Raw genomic sequence first — 16,706 nt, 5'->3', positions numbered from 1 at the left:
ATTTCTTAAATATTTATAGCATTTACTGCCAACTTGCTTTAGTCCTCTTTTAGTGTTCTCTTATTTTTTAAAATGAAACAATTAAACATAACTTGTTCTGTTTCTTTTCAATTGATCTTTAGGAAAGTAAATTGTACTGGTGTGATGCTCGCACAGACAAAATAGAAAGAATTGATCTTGAGACTGGAGGGAATCGTGAGATGGTGCTTGCAGGGAGCAATGTGGATATGTTTTCAGTTACAGTCTTTGGGGCTTACATCTATTGGTCTGACAGGTAATTTATTTTTTCATGAGTATTTGAGTCTCAAAATGTTATTTCAATACTTGTTACCCTTGTATGATTAGCCATCACAAGATCACAAAAAGGATCTCAAAATACCATATAATTTCCATGGGAATGGCCATCACTCTTTCTAGTCTAGGTTTGACCATTTCAGTGTGACAGATCAAAAGGTGATTTCTTTCCTTTTTGCTGGGCTGTCTGTTATCTTGAGCTTAAAAAACTGGCTTGATTTGTATTAAAGAGTGTTGATCATGTATGTTCAATCTTCTTGGCAGAGCACATGCTAATGGGTCCATCAGAAGGGGCCACAAAAATGATGCAACAGAAGCCATAACCATGAGAACAGGTCTTGGAGTCAATCTGAAAGAGGTGAAAATCTTTAACAGAGTAAGAGAGAAAGGTCAGCATTCTCATATAATAAATATATTTTATGTTATTTATTTAAAAAAATGTATTGATTGATTTTAGAGAGAGAAGAAGGGGGGAGAGAGAGAAACATCGATTTTCTGTTCCACTTATTTAAGCACACATTGGTTGATTCTTGTACATGCCCTTACAAGGGATAGAACCCACAACCTTAGTGTGTTAAGACAGCACCAACTAACTGTGCTACCTTTCCAGGGCCTCGCTTATTTCTCTTTAACATATATCAATCTTAGTTTACAGATTAATTCTTATTTGAGTCCAAAATCTCAAAACTCTTTATTGGGAGATCTAATTTCTTACAAAATTTATGTAGTAGTCTATTGAAATACACATATAATAATTTATATAAGACATTTTTGCCTAAGACTGAGCATGTGTATGGACAGATTATATGTCTGACATGTCTACAGTGTAGGTTTGTGCTAAGTTATATGGAAAAATTTGAAAGCTACATAGAGTCAATGAAAATATAGAAAGCACAATTGGAATATTAGTAAAAAGCAGTCAAAATTTTTGTTTTTTATTATATTTAACATATAAAGTGATTATGGTTCTAGAATTTTTCTGTTAGTGTGAAATATGCCCAAAGTCATCATTTCTGTAAAATATGTATTTTTAAACTGATATGACAGTGATTTGGATAATTAAAAAAATACCCTTATTAAAATAATATCCATTTTTATATTCATTAAAATAAATTGTATTTAATTGTTTTACATCAAAAGAAGGAATAATAATTTGGAGGGTAAAGATAATGGATTAATATTAGATGATTAGCCTAATGGAGAAATCTTAATAACATATTGCATCTTTACTCAAAACTGGAGTAAAAAGTTATGCCCAATATTTTTAGGATGTTAGGCACAGTAGAGCCATAAATTCCTTTGATATCTTACTATTTCATAGGCACAGAACATAAAGTAGTGCATGTTTTTTTGTGAATTCAGTTTATGTTTTGAGTGAATCACTTATCCAAAGATTATGGTACATATTACTTATTACATTCTCAATATTAAATTTCAAAAAAATTATACACTTAATTGGGTGATTAAGAAAAAAATTTAATGCTATTATTTGGATGGCGAGAGAAGTAGAAATTTGAGAGAAGTATTATTTGGATGGTGCGATCTTTGAAATAAAAAATCAAAGTATTTAATATTGTGTGATTAAAAAATTCAGTATATTTTTATAATGTTTGCTTTTTAAATGACCAGTCTAAAATTTAAAAATAAAATACCAAACTATTCAACATTAAAATTTTAATACTTCTATTAGAAAATATATTTAAAAGAGAAAAGAAACACAAATATATGTGTGTATGTTATCTTTTTTTCAACCTTAGGGACCAATGTTTGTGCCAAGGACAATGGTGGATGTCAGCAACTTTGTCTCTATAGAGGAAATTCCTGGAGAACTTGTGCTTGTGCCCATGGATATTTGGCAGAGGATGGAGTTACTTGCCTAAGGCATGAAGGCTATTTGCTGTATTCCGGGAGAACAATATTAAAAAGCATACATCTTTCTGATGAAACCAATTTGAATTCACCAATAAGGCCATATGAGAATCCACATTATTTCAAGAATGTCATAGCCTTGGCTTTTGACTATAATCAAAAAGAGAGAGGAACCAACCGAATCTTTTACAGTGATGCACACTTTGGAAATATACAACTTATTAAAGATAACTGGGAAGACAGACAAGTAATTGTTGAAAGTAAGTATAAAAATTTATTTTTAAATATATTGATGGAAACAAGTATCATTTGGATTAGTAGAGATAATAGAGTAGTAATTTCATATAGCAAGTACATTTTCCTAAAGTTTATATTCAAGAATGAGTGCAACCAAATAATCTACCCAAGAGTCAAAGAAGCAATTAACTGCTAGTATATGCAGCATATATATTATGATTATTAGCTTCTAATCATGGAACTTTCAATATGTTCCTTCATAATGTTTCTTATAAATAAATATGTTAAAATCTATGAAAAAGAATTTTTAGTACAAAACTTACTCATTTTATTCCAGTGGGTAAAATTATATTTTCAAAGATATCTGCTTAATTGTATTCAGTGAAATGTGTTTCCTCAAAGAGATCTTTTTGCATATATATAGTCTTGATGAAAAAATGTTATTAAAGAAATAATTTTATATTTTAAACTATTTTCAATATTTATTAAAGCATAATATTGTATGTATTATCCATTCAATTTAGAGAAACCTCTGTCCTGTCATTCATCTTTTACAAAGACTATCTTCATACTCACCATCTTTCTTTCTTCTGTCTTTATGTGACTTTAATATATATTTTCAATTTCACTATACTGAGGTCAGTTATTCTTGTTATTTTCAAAATTGCAAAATACTGTAGAAATTTACTGTAAAGTCTTCAAGTAATGTGGATTCAGAAATAAAACTTCTGCCTCATCAGTACATTAATTCTATTTACATACTCATAATTGAAAGCACTTACGTCTGAAATTTTCTTTATGCATGTGTGTGTATAGTTTGTAATTATAAAAATAGAATGATCCTATATGCATTATTCAGCTGCTTTTTTCCAATTACAAAGTAGCTTGAAAAGTTTTCATTTCAGTACATAGGCTTTATTTTGTTGAAAGCCTGATTCTAATTGTATAATAAGAATAAAGTAATTTACTTAATCATTTTGTTATTGATAAACATTTAGGCTATTTCTGGTGTCTCATCATTACCTACAATGTCCCAATAAAAATTTGCATGTATAAGTATGTTTATTCACATATAATTTTTAGCACAGGATACTAGGAATAGAATTGCAAAGTTAGTATTTATTTTATTTTTTTATAGCTGTTTGAATTTCTCTCTAACAAAACTATTTCATTTTATGTTTTCATCAATTATCTATAAAATGTTTTTTTCTCTCATACTTTTGCCAGCAATGATTTTATAGTTTTTTTCTTATTATTATCTAATGCATAAAATGTCAACTTACATTAATATGCATTTGCCTGGTAACTAGTGAGATCCAGCATGTAGTTGTATATTTACCTATACAATAGAAAATATAAAAAGAGATATTTTAGATCAAGATTGCTATAATTTCCACTGTTCATTTTCTTATTTCAACACTTAATATCTTTCACAATCCTTTTTGCTTTTCAGATACTACTCACCATTTCCAAATAAGTTCAAGTGTATACTTTCCAAATATATTGGCTTTACAAATATACATTCTTGTTTTGTTTATTCTCTAGATTATCATACTTATTGATAGTTTTATATCAGTTTGTATATTCTAGCACATAATATTTTTGCTTGTGTGTGTGTATGTGTGTGTGAACATGCAGCCTATTTTACTGATCATAAAATTCAGGCATATTTGAGATTTGTTGTTTCTTTGGGAATATATCTATGAGGTTTATATTATAATCTGCTTTGGTCCTCCATTTTTCTAGACTTAGGCAATTTAGAGTTGGAAGTGCTCATAATATATTACATTATTCATTTTTTTTGCTTCTCACTTTTTTATCATGCACCATGGAAGTAAAAATGAATAAAAGTTTATAGACTTTAGAGGCCATAGTTTAAGAGGAACTCTAAAAATAAATAATATTGAAATTTAATAGAATCCAGAAAATACAAAAGGCCTACAGAATTTTAAAAATCTTACTGGGGAGGGTAGAAGAGGCCACTGAACTGAGTTAAGGAAATTTAAAGGGTCAACAGCTGTCTGTCAGTTAATTGGACCAAGTGGGGTAGGAGAACAGAAGGAAGAAAAACTGTAGACGTGTGGTTCCAGGCCATCCCCAATACATGTTCAAGGCATCTCAGCAACCAAAGCTATTTCCGTTACACTACAAGAGAGTCTTCTTTTTAAAACTATGTTGACATCTACCCTGATGGTGCAGAAGCAATGGTGGCTGAATTGCTAGTACCTTAGCACTAATCAAAAGAGTGGCTCAAACTTTACCTATAGTCATTGGAATTTTTACTGCCACATAATAGTGGGGGGGGGGGGGAAGAGAGAAAGTTTCACTGAAGGACATCTTGAAAGAAAGAGTAAAAAATTAATTTTATTATGTATTGACCCTTTAGTACACACATTCTTCTATTCTGTGTCATGAAAAGCACATAACGCACTTCTGCATTCTGAAGTATACAGTTTACCTGAAGGAAACCATTTATTTGTGTGATTATTCAAGTTCAAGCTTCTTTTAAGGAATGCCAATTTTTACTGGAAAGAAACAGAAAAACTGTAGCTACTCAAACCTAGGTGTGTAACAGATATTTTCTAAAGAATGGGTACAGTGAGTCTGCCACTACAGGAAAAATTACTTATACTGTTTGTTGCAAATGTTTAAAACCAAGTTGAAGGTAAAATTAAAATTGTGTAAGACCCTTTATCCAACACAGTAGACTTAATTACCCAATATTTAAAGACTTTTCTAATGAGATGAGTGGTAATATTACTAATATGAGTTTTGGGGTATTGCATAGTGCATTGTGCCAACATTGAAATAAATACTTTCCAAATCATGATTATATCTGCAGAAGTGTTCAGACTTAGGGGATGGCCCTACTAGATGCTGTTATAGGGTCTGATAGGTCTCATTTTACAAATTCAATAACTGCTGCATCATGTCCATGTGGAAAATAGTTAGGGCCAATGTTTATCTTAAAACTGAAACTTCACTAAAAAACATGTGGATGGTTCTATGATTGTTATAGTTAGTGAGTCTAATAAAGAATAGAGAGAAAATAGAAAGGAGTCTAGCAAGCTGAAGTGACTGTCATTAGATAGAGCAATTCTAGAGATGTTATGTGGACTTGGGGGCAAACATAATTCAGATAGGAGTTAATATCCCAATATTAGATTACTGATAAGCAAGATCTCAATAGATGAGTGAGGGTGGAGATAATGAGATTACTAATTCCTGATCAGAGCTATTTCTGTGTTAAATGTTAGTTTAAAGTTAATTGCATACGTATTTTTAAATCCTTAGTCTAGAATTTGAGAGTTTAGTTTATATCAATTAACTTTAATTTCATAATAAAGCATCCCAGAATTCAATATCTTAAAACAACTGCTTATATTGCCTAGCCAGTGGTGACACAGTGGCTAGAGCATTGACCTGAAACACTGAGGTCCCATGTTTAAAACCCCAAGGTTGCAGTCTTGAGCATGGGGTCATCCAGCTTGAGTGTGGGATCATAAACATGATCCCAAAGCTAGCTGGTTTGAGCCCCAGGTCACTGGCTTGAGCAAAGAATCACTGGCTCGCTTGGAGCCTCCTAGTCAAGGCACATATGAGATGCAGTCAATGAACAACTGAAGTAACATAACTACAAGTTGATGCTTCTCATTTCTCTTTCTTCCTGTCTCTTTGTCTGTCTGTCTCTCTCTCACACTCACTCATTTAAAAAAAAATTTTTTTTAAATAAACCTGCTTATTTATCCCACTATAGCATGGGTTGGCTTGGTGGTTCTTCTGGCCTGTGTTAGCTCCTCAGATCAGCCTATCAGCCTGCTGGCAGATAAGATGGTAACTGGTTACCAAGGATGGCCTCCCTCATATGTCTGGAAGTAGGCAGCCTGTATTCTGGGTTACTGGGCCTCAACTCTCTCATTCTGCACTGGGCTAGCTTGGAATGATCTCAAGATTCCAAGAGTTTCTGCCAATATGGAAACATTTTGCAATTTATGTCTTATTGGTCAAGGTAAGTCACATGACCAACTCCAGATTCAGGAACTGAGGAAACAGACTCATATTGATGGGAGGTCATGCAAAGGGGCTGCACACATGAAGGAAGAGGAAGAACTTCCAACTCCTGTAATCAACATAATAGTATGAGTGATTATTAGCTTATCTCTACAAACTCCTAAATAATACATTAAAGTTTGGCCTCGCTTTTTGAAATTCACTTTTTGTTTGTTTCACTTGTTATAATATGTTTCTTGATAACCAGTAGCGAGCTATGACAAAATATCTGACTTTATATATGAGATAAATATTAGTCTATATTTGATGGTGAAGAAATAAAATGAAACAGGAATTACCTAGTGGGGAAAAGATATAACAAAAGTATGGGTGAGTTAGTGGTTACAATGGCACTGAATTGATTCTGTCACCTTGAGAGTATTAACTTTTTTAGATTTAGCTCAAATAATGCTAATTTTTTTAACAACTCCCTCGTGATTAGCTGCTATTAAGCCACTTTAATCACCTCACATTTTTATGCAATCGATGTGATTGAAAAAAGGGTTTTGGTTATTTTTTTTAAATTTTGACTTGAACAAGGACATTATTAAATGGGAACTAAAGAAAAAATACCTGTGATATAGTGGTAAAAGTGGCATTTTTCATAGGGAGTAATAAAGGAAAGTATACATATTAGAACATTTCTTTCCTTTTGAGAGATTTATGGCATAAATTCAGCAGATGAAATCAATGTACTGTGAATTATAAATAGGTCTTTGATTGGATGGATGACGAATTCAAAATTCTTAAGAAAACAGTAGAGTACCTGTTAAAATAGTCAAAGGCACAAGAGAATCCAAGGTTCCTTTTGAGAGACGGTTATAATTTATAGGTGTGAAGTTACCTGTTATTGTATAAAGAGGCAAGATATCTCCATTTCATATATCTGCTAAAATGTGCTCCATTATTTAGGTTTCTAGTGCAAGAATAAACAAAATTTATAAGAAATCAAGAAGTATTACCTGCATATTCAACTTGAGCTTTTCAGTATATTATATCTGGCTAAAAATTCTGACAGAGAGGGTGAGAAGGGGAGAGAGAGAGAGAGAATGTTTAAAAACTGTACACTAAAACATCATTATGGCCTGATGGGTGGTGGCACAGTAGATAGAGCATCAACCCAGAATGGTGAGAGTCCAGTACAAAACCCTGAGGTCCCCAGCTTCAGCGCAAGCTTGTTTGCTTGAGCCTGGGGTCATCGGCTTGATTGCAGGATCATCAACATGATCCTAAGGTTGCTGGCTTGAACCCAGAGGTCACTGGCTTTAAGCCCAAAGTCTCTGGCTTGAGCAAGCAGTCATTGGCTCTGCTTGAGTACCTGAAGGCACATATGAGAAGCAATCAATGAACAACTAAAGTGGAGCAACTATGAGCTGATGCTTCTCATCTCTCTCTCCTCCGTTTCTCTCCCTTTTTGTCTCTCTCTTTCTTTCTCCTCTCATAAGTAAATGAATAAATGATTGAATAAACAAATAAATAAATAAGTAAAACTATTCTGTAATATGCTTCCTGGAATGGTTTTTTTTTTCTTTTCTTAATTGACTTTTAATTATATGGCTTTAAAAACGGAATAAGTAAAGATAAGTAGATTATATTTCAAACAATTTTATAGTTAGCCTTATTTATGACACCTACTATAACATAATATATGATTTAGAGTGTCTCACTTGCAGAATAGCATTCTTTTTTTTTTTTTTTGTATTTTTTTCTGAAGCTGAAAATGGGGAGGCAGACAGACTCCCACATGTGCCCGACCGGGATCCACCCGGCATGCCCACCAGGGGGCGATGCTCTGCCTCAATCAGAGCCAGAGCCATTCTAGTGCCTGAGGCAGAGGGCACAGAGCCATCCAGTGGAGCCTTGGCTGCGGGAGGGGAAGAGAGAGACAGAGAGGGAGGAGGGGGGGTGGAGAAGCAGATGGGCGCTTCTCCTGTGTGCCCTGGCTGGGAATCGAACCCGGGACTCCCGCACGCCAGGCCGACACTCACCACAGGCAGAATAGCATTCTTAAAATACAAAAGGTTATGTTCAAATTAATGTTGTCAGCTGTTGCAAACCTCACTAACTTTTTAAGGTTTTTACAAAGTAAAATTTGCAATGTGTAGTTTGCCATTTACTGACATGTTGATAAAACTGTGTATGAACCAATACTCTCTTTTACTCTCTTTCAACTACATGCCAAGGTTCTTCTCCATTCTTAGTCAATTAAAACTTGCTGCTCTTTTTTCTTTCTTTCCTCCCCATTCATACAAACTTTCTTAATGAGGACAGTATTATTACTTATGCTTTTATGCACTTATCAATCTCGTCGCAATTTTCTTTTATTATTATTATTATTATTATTATTATTATTATTATTATTAAGTGGGAAGCAGGGAGGTGGGGAAGCAGAAAGATAGGCTCCACATGCACCCAGCCATTCTCAGCACCTGGGGCCAACTTTGCTTGAACCATTTGAGCTATGGTTGCAGGAAGGGAAGAGAGAGAGTAAAAGAGAGAGGGAGGGGGAAGGAGAGGGGATGGAGAAGCAGATGGTTGTTTCTCCTGTGTACCCTGACCTCAAATCGAACCTGGGACTTCCACACAACAGCCTGATGTTCTGCTGAGCCAACCGGCCAGAGTCTCTCCACAATTTTCAATTCACTTTTGACTCTACTGTGCTCAGTTTTTACTTTCCTCCAAAGCCCTGCATCTGGTTACTCCTTAGCACTACTCTATCTAAAGTTCTTTTTTTTTAATCCTTTAAAAAAATTTAATTTTTATTTTTTATTTATGGAATTTAGAGAGAGAAAGGAAGGGAGAGAGGAACAGAAACTTTGGTATGTTCCTGTAGGTGCCCTGACCAGGGACCAAACCGGCAATCCCTGTGCTTTGGAGTGAAGCTCTAACCAACTGAGCTATCTGACCAGGGCTTTACCTAAACTTCTTCAACTTCTTCTTCCTTCTTTGAAACATAGTAATCTGATTACATTACATCTAGTCTAGTCTATTTGTCTGGTTTTTCTTTACCTTAATTGTAATTATCATACATTTCTCACTTTATTCCAGTTATTTCTGTTGATGACACAATACTTTTTTTTTTTAGCCAAACCTGGACCAAGAAATAAAACATTTAATGTTGTCTCCATCACTTTCTTATGTTATCAAATATTCCTCCCTATAATTTGTTTCTGACTGTACAAGTGAGTTTCTTTTTTAAATAAATTTTTATTAATGGTAATGGGATGACATTAATAAATCAGGGTACATATATTCAAAGAAAACATGTCTAGGTTACCTTGTCATTAAATTATGTTGCATACCCCTCGCCCAAAGTCAGATTGTCCTTTGCCACCCTCTATCTAGTTCTCTGTGCCCCTCCCCCTCCCCCTAACTCTCCCCCTGTCCTCCCTCCCCCCACCCCTGGTAACCACCACACACTTGTCCATGTCTCTTAGTCTCATTTTTATGTTCCACCAATGTATGGAATCATGTAGTTCTTGTTTTTTTCTGATTTACTTATTTCACTCCTTATAATGTTATCAAGATCCCACCATTTTGCTGTAAATGATCTGATGTCATCATTTCTTATGGCTGAGTAGTATTCCATAGTGTATATGTGCCACATCTTCTTTATCCAGTCTTCTATTGAAGGGCTTTTTGGTTGTTTCCATGTCTTGGCCACTGTGAACAGTGCTGCAATGAACATGGGGCTACATGTGTCTTCACGTATCAATGTTTCTGAGGTTTTGGGGTATATACCCAGTAGAGGGATTGCTGGGTCATAAGGTAGTTCTATTTGCAGTTTTTTGAGGAATCACCATACTTTCCTCCATAATGGTTGTACTACTTTACAGTCCCACCAACAGTGAATGAGGGTTCCTTTTTCTCCACAGCCTCTCCAACATTTGCTATTACCCGTCTTGTTGATAATAGCTAATCTAACAGGGGTGAGGTGGTATCTCATTGTAGTTTTGATTTGCATTTCCCTAATAACTAATGAAGCTGAGCATCTTTTCATATATCTGTTGGCCATTTGTATCTCTTCCTGGGAGAAGTGTCTATTCATGTCTTCTTCCCATTTTTTTATTGGATTGTTTGTTTGTTTGTTGTTGAGTTTTATGAGTTCTTTGTAAATTTTGGAAATTAGGCCCTTATCTGAGCTGTTGTTTGAAAATATCATTTCCCATTTAGTTGGCTGTCTGTTTATTTTTATATCAGTTTCTCTTGCTGAGCAAAAACTTTTTATTCTGATGTAGTCCCATTCATTTATCTTTGCCTTCACTTCTCTTGCCATTGGAGTCAAGTTCATAAAATGTTCTTTAAAACCCAGGTCCATGAGTTTAGTACCTATGTCTTCTTCTATGTACTTTATTGTTTCAGGTCTTATATTTAGGTCTTTGATCCATTTTGAATTAATTTTAGTACACGGGGACAGGCTGTAGTCGAGTTTCATTCTTTTGCATGTGGCTTTCCAGTTTTCCCAACACCATTTGTTGAAGAGGCTTTCTTTTCTCCATTGTGTGTTGTTGGCCCCTTTATCAAAGATTATTTGACCATATATATGTGGCTTTATTTCTGGACTTTCTATTCTGTTCCATTGGTCTGAGTATCTATTTTTCTGCCAATACCATGCTGTTTTGATTATTGTGGCCCTATAATATAGTTTAAAGTCAGGTATTGTAATGCCCCCAGCTTCATTCTTTTTCCTTAGGATTGTTTTGGCTATTCGGGGTTTTTTATAGTTCCATATAAATCTGATGATTTTTTGTTCCATTTCTTTAAAAAATCTCATAGGGATTTTGATGGGAATTGCATTAAATTTGTATATTGCTTTGGGTAATATGGCCATTTTGATTATATTTATTCTTCCTATCCAAGAACAAGGAATATTTTTCCATCTCATTGTATCTTTTTCGATTTCCCTTAACAATGCTTTGTAATTTTCATTATATAGGTCCTTTACATTCTTTGTTATGTTTATTCCTAGGTATTTTATTTTTTTTGTTGCAATCGTGAAGGGGATTATTTTTTTGAGTTCGTTTTCTAATATTTCATTGTTGGCATAGAGAAAGGCTATGGACTTCTGTATGTTAATTTTGTATCCTGCGACCTTACTGTATTGGTTTATTGTTTCTAATAATCTTTTTGTGGAGTCCTTCGGGTTTTCGATGTATAGGATCATATCATCAGCAAAAAGTGATACCTTTACTTCTTCTTTTCCAATATGGATGCCTTTTATTTCTTTGTCTTGTCTGATTGCTCTGGCCAGAACTTCTAGCACCACGTTAAATAAGAGTGGAGAGAGTGGACAACCCTGTCTTGTTCCTGATTTAAGGTAGAAAGTCCTCAGTTTTATGCCGTTTAAAATGATGTTGGCTGATGGTTTATCATATATGGCCTTTATCATGTTGAGATATTTTCCTTCTATACCCATTTTGTTGAGAGTCTTAAACATAAAATTGTGTTGTATTTTATCAAAAGCCTTTTCTGCATCTATTGATAAGATCATGTGGTTTTTGTTCTTTGTTTTGTTGATATGGTGTATTACGTTAACCGTTTTGCGTATGTTGAACCATCCTTGAGATTCTGGGATGAATCCCACTTGATCATGATGTATTATTTTTTTAATATGTTGTTGTATTCGGTTTGCCAGTATTTTGTTTAGAATTTTAGCATCTGTATTCATTAGAGATATTGGTCTGTAGTTTTCTTTCTTTGTGCCATCCTTGCCAGGTTTTGGTATGAGGGTTATGTTGGCCTCATAAAATGTGTTTGGAAGTATTGCTTCTTCTTCAATTTTTTGGAAGACTTTGAGTAGAATAGGAACCAAGTCTTCTTTGAATGTTTGATAGAATTCACTAGTATAACCGTCTGGGCCTGGACTTTTATTTTTGGGGAGGTTTTTAATAGTTTTTTCTATTTCCTCCCTGCTGATTGGTCTGTTTAGGCTTTCTGCTTCTTCATGACTCAGTCTAGGAAGGTTGTATTGTTCTAGGAATTTATCCATTTCTTCTAGATTGTTGTATTTGGTGGCATATAATTTTTCATAGTATTCTACAATAATTCTTTGTATATCTATGATGTCTGTGGTGATCTCTCCTCTTTCATTTTGGATTTTATTTATTTGAGTCCTGTGCCTTTTTTCCTTGGTGAGTCTTGCCAAGGGTTTGTCAATTTTGTTGATCTTTTCAAAGAACCAGCTCCTTGTTTTATTGATTTTTTCTATAGTTTTTCTGTTCTCTATTTCATTTATTTCTGCTCTGATTTTTATTATCTTCTTTCTTCGGCTGGTTTTGGGTTGTCTTTGTTCTTCTTTTTCTAGTTCCTTAAGGTGTGAAGTTAAGTGGTTTACTTCGGCTCTCTCTTGTTTGTTCATATAGGCCTGAAGTGATATGAACTTTCCTCTTATTACTGCTTTTGCTGCATTCCAGAGATTCTGATATGTCGTATTTTCATTTTCATTTGTCTGTATGTATCCTTTGATCTCTGCGCTTATTTCTTCTTTGACCCATTCATTTTTTAGAAGTATGTTGTTTAGTTTCCACATTTTTGTGGGTTTTTCCCCCTCTTTTTTGCAGTTGAATTCTAGTTTCAAGGCTTTATGATCAGAAAATATGCTTGGTACAATTTCAATTTTTCTAAATTTGCTGATATTGTCTTTGTGGCCCAACATATGGTCAATTCTTGAGAATGTTCCATGTACACTAGAGAAAAATGTATACTCTGTCGCTTTGGGATGAAGTGTCCTGTAGATGTCTATCATATCCAGGTGTTCTAGTATTTCGTTTAAGGCCACTATATCTTTATTGATTCTCTGTTTGGATGACCGATCTAGAGCCGTCAGCGGTGTATTGAGGTCTCCAAGTATGATTGTATTTTTGTTAGTTTTTGTTTTAAGGTCAATAAGTAGCTGTCTTATATATTTTGGTGCTCCTTCGTTTGGTGCATATATATTAAGAATTGTTATGTCTTCTTGATTCAGTGTCCCCTTAATCATTATGAAGTGACCATTTTTGTCTCTGAGTACTTTTTCTGTCTTGTAGTCAGCATTATCAGATATGAGTATTGCTACACCTGCTTTTTTTTGGGTGTTGTTTGCTTGGAGTATTGTTTTCCAGCCTTTCACTTTGAATTTGTTTTTATCCTTGTTGCTTAGATGTGTTTCTTGTAGGCAGCATATAGTTGGATTTTCTTTTTTAATCCATTCTGCTACTCTGTGTCTTTTTATTGGTAAGTTTAATCCATTTACATTTAGTGTAATTATTGACACTTGTGGGTTCCCTACTGCCATTTTATAAATTGCTTTCTGTTAGTTTTGTATCTAGTTTGATTCTTCTCTTTTGTTTTTCTATCATTTGTTTCTGTTTGTTTGTGTTCCATACTTCTTTCCTCTGTTGCTACCTTTTTTAAGTCATGTGTTTTTGTGGTGGTTTTTTCTAGGGTGGTTACCATTAAGTAATGAAAAGGGTACCTACCATATTCATTGTAGTACCCTATCTTATAAGTATTTCTGCACTTCATCGTCCTTTGCTACTGTTAATCTCCATTCTCTCCCCCCCTTTTTTTTCCTTTGTTGTCACAGTTTAAGTTTGGTTTTATTGTGTTCTTGGTGGAGCTGTTACTTGTGGTGTTGTTTTCTTTTGTTCTTTGAATCTGGTTGGAAAACCCCCTTTAGTATTTCCTGGAGTGGGGGCTTTCTCGTGATAAATTCTCTCATCTTTTCTGTATTTGTGAATGTTTTTATATCTCCTTCATACTTGAAGGATAGCTTTGATGGGTATAGTATTCTTGGCTGAAAGTTCCTCTCTTTCAGGGCTTTAAATATTGAGGTCCACTCTCTTCTAGCTTGTAGAGTTTCTGCTGAGAAATCTGATGATAATCTAATAGGCCTTCCTTTATATGTTGTACTCTTCTTTTCCCTGGCTGCCTTGAGAATTTTTTTTGTCATTGGTTTGTGTCATCTTTATTATGATGTGCCTTGGAGTGGGTTTGTTGGGGTTAAGAAAACTCAGTGTTCTGTTTGCTTCTTGAATTTGAGGCTTTAGTTCTTTCCACAGGCTTGGGAAGTTCTCGTCTATTATTTGTTTGAGTATATTCTCCATTCCATTTTCTTTCTCTTCTCCCTCTGATATACCTATTATTCTTATGTTATTCTTTCTGATGGAGTCAGATAATTCCTGTAGGGCTTTCTCGTTTTTTATTATTTTTGAGTCTCTTTCTTCTTCTCTCTGTTGTGCCTCAAGTTGTTTGTCTTCTATTTCACTAATCCTATCTTCAATCTGGGTTGTTCTGCTAGCTAAGCTTGTTACCTCGTTTTTCAGCTCGTGAATTGAGTTTTTCATTTCTGTTTGATTTGTTTTTATAGTTTCAATTTTTGGTAATATATTCTTTGTGTTCATTGAGTTGTTTTCTGATCTCCCTATATTGCCTTTCTGTGTTTTCTTGTATATCTCTGAGTATTTTTAAGATTTCTATTTTAAATTCTCTGTCATTTAGCTCCAAGGCTTCCAATATGTTAAGTCTTTTCTCCATAGATTTTTCCACATCTATTTGTGTTACCTCTCTTTCTTTTGTATCCATAATATTCGATTTCCTCTTTCTTATTGGCATCTGAGGGTGGTCTTGTTGATAGCACTAATTAGAATTAATAAAGAGTAAAAAGTAAAAAAAAAAAACAAAAAAAAAAAGAAAAAAAAAAACAAAAAAAAAAACAAAGGGTAAAACACCCCACAAAAAAAAGCAGTAATAATTTATTATTTCCCCCTTTTTTTTCTTTCTTCTCCTTCCCTCCTCTCCCCTCCTCAGGGAAATATCGTGCCTATAATGGAGGGCCTGGTTTGCGCTGAAGAGTTCAAGGGGCAAAAAAAAAAAAAAGGGGAGTAGGGACCTACTAAATGCAAAAAAAAGAAAAAAAAAATAAAGGAAGAAAATCTTAGACAAGCATAAGTTGATCTGCCTGCGGGTGATGGTCAACTAAGAGATATAATGAGAGGGATAAGAGGGAACCAGAAAAAAGGACAAAAAAAGGAATAATAAAGAAGAAAACAATAAAAATAATAAGTAAAAATCTGTTGTATTAAGTGGAGCAAAGACCAAATACAATGGAGACCTTGGGTTGGGAGGACCCAAAATGCCACAAAAGTAAACTAACAAGAAAAAAACAAAAACAAAAGCGAAAAAGAAAAATAAAGCCAAAAAAACCCTTGAGTCCCCAATTAACTAATTTGTTCGTGATTGAGGATTAAATGGGAGGAAAGTAAAACGAGAAAAGAAAAAACGAATAGAAAGGAAAGAATAAGAAAAAGAGAAAAACGAAGGAAGAAATAAAAAAGGAGAGAAAAAAAACAAAATAAAGCAAAAAAAAACAAAAAAAAAAAAGAGGAGAGAGTGAGAGTTAAGTGTCCTGGAGTATAACCCCAAAGGAGGGTGAGGATGAAGAAGAGAAATAAAATGTAACACTTATGGGTAGTGTAGTTCAAGAAAAGGGAAGCATAAGATGGGCAGAGAATAGAAGGACCAAGGTGGAGGAAATAAAGGCAATAAGATAGAAGAAACAAACAACAACAACAAAAAAAAATTAGTGGAACAAGTTGTAAAGTCTGTGGATTTTTCTTGATTTTGAGATGTTAACTTCTTCTTTTTTCTTTTCTCTCCCTCGTCCTGGTCGGTGACTCTGTACCCCAGGCTCTGCCCCTGTGTCACATTTCGGTAGGGATTTGCAGTTGATGGGATTCTATGGCAATGTCATATAATTGGCTTTAGTCTTGCTGGTAGTCAAGGCTTGTTGGCGTTTGCAGGGTCCAACGATGAGAGAGTTTGCTTTCGTGGATTCTCTCTCCTAGTCCCCCCTTCCTGAATTAGCAGCCTGGTGATCCAGCTATAAGGCTGCCACTGCTTCTGCCTGGGGAGTAAGAGGCTCAAAGAGCTGGGAAATCCCCACTCTATCCCCACTCAGTGCAAGGCTTTGGGAAGGGCTTTGGCAGTCAGGGCCTCCAGTGTAATCAGGCGGGGGTGGGAGTCAATTGTTGTCAAGGTGACTGTTCAGCGCCTAGCATTCAGTTGGACCTCTCAACCCAGGCTTTCCACACTTTGTAGCCTGTTTTGGCTGGTAAGAAGAGGCACTAGTCTCTGCTTGCGACTAGTGTGGTATAGATCTTATTATCTGCCAAGTCCTTCTTGTTAGCGTTTATCCCTGAATATGGAGGCTCTATCAATCAGAAGTTGCCCCCGCCCCTTTAGCGAGAGGCACTAAAAAATATCACGCCTCTTGTCTT

General features: G+C 34.7%; 1 protein-coding gene across 1 annotated transcript in view; it reads left to right on the top strand.

The window, feature by feature from the left end:
* The window catches only part of LRP1B (LDL receptor related protein 1B), a 2,108,848-nt gene that overhangs the window by 1,618,313 nt on the left and 473,829 nt on the right, over positions 1-16,706 (top strand). Inside the window, exons 39-41 of the mRNA XM_066345498.1 lie at positions 123-274; positions 559-683; positions 2,052-2,423. Coding sequence (XP_066201595.1) covers positions 123-274; positions 559-683; positions 2,052-2,423 — 649 coding nt within the window. The remainder of the gene's footprint in view (positions 1-122; positions 275-558; positions 684-2,051; positions 2,424-16,706) is intronic.

Source organism: Saccopteryx leptura, chromosome 7 (assembly GCF_036850995.1).
Source record: "Saccopteryx leptura isolate mSacLep1 chromosome 7, mSacLep1_pri_phased_curated, whole genome shotgun sequence".
In the NCBI taxonomy this organism is placed as follows: Eukaryota; Metazoa; Chordata; class Mammalia; order Chiroptera; family Emballonuridae; genus Saccopteryx; species Saccopteryx leptura.
The sequence above is the reverse complement of the archived record's forward strand: the minus strand, read 5'-3'. Positions and strand labels throughout refer to the sequence as shown.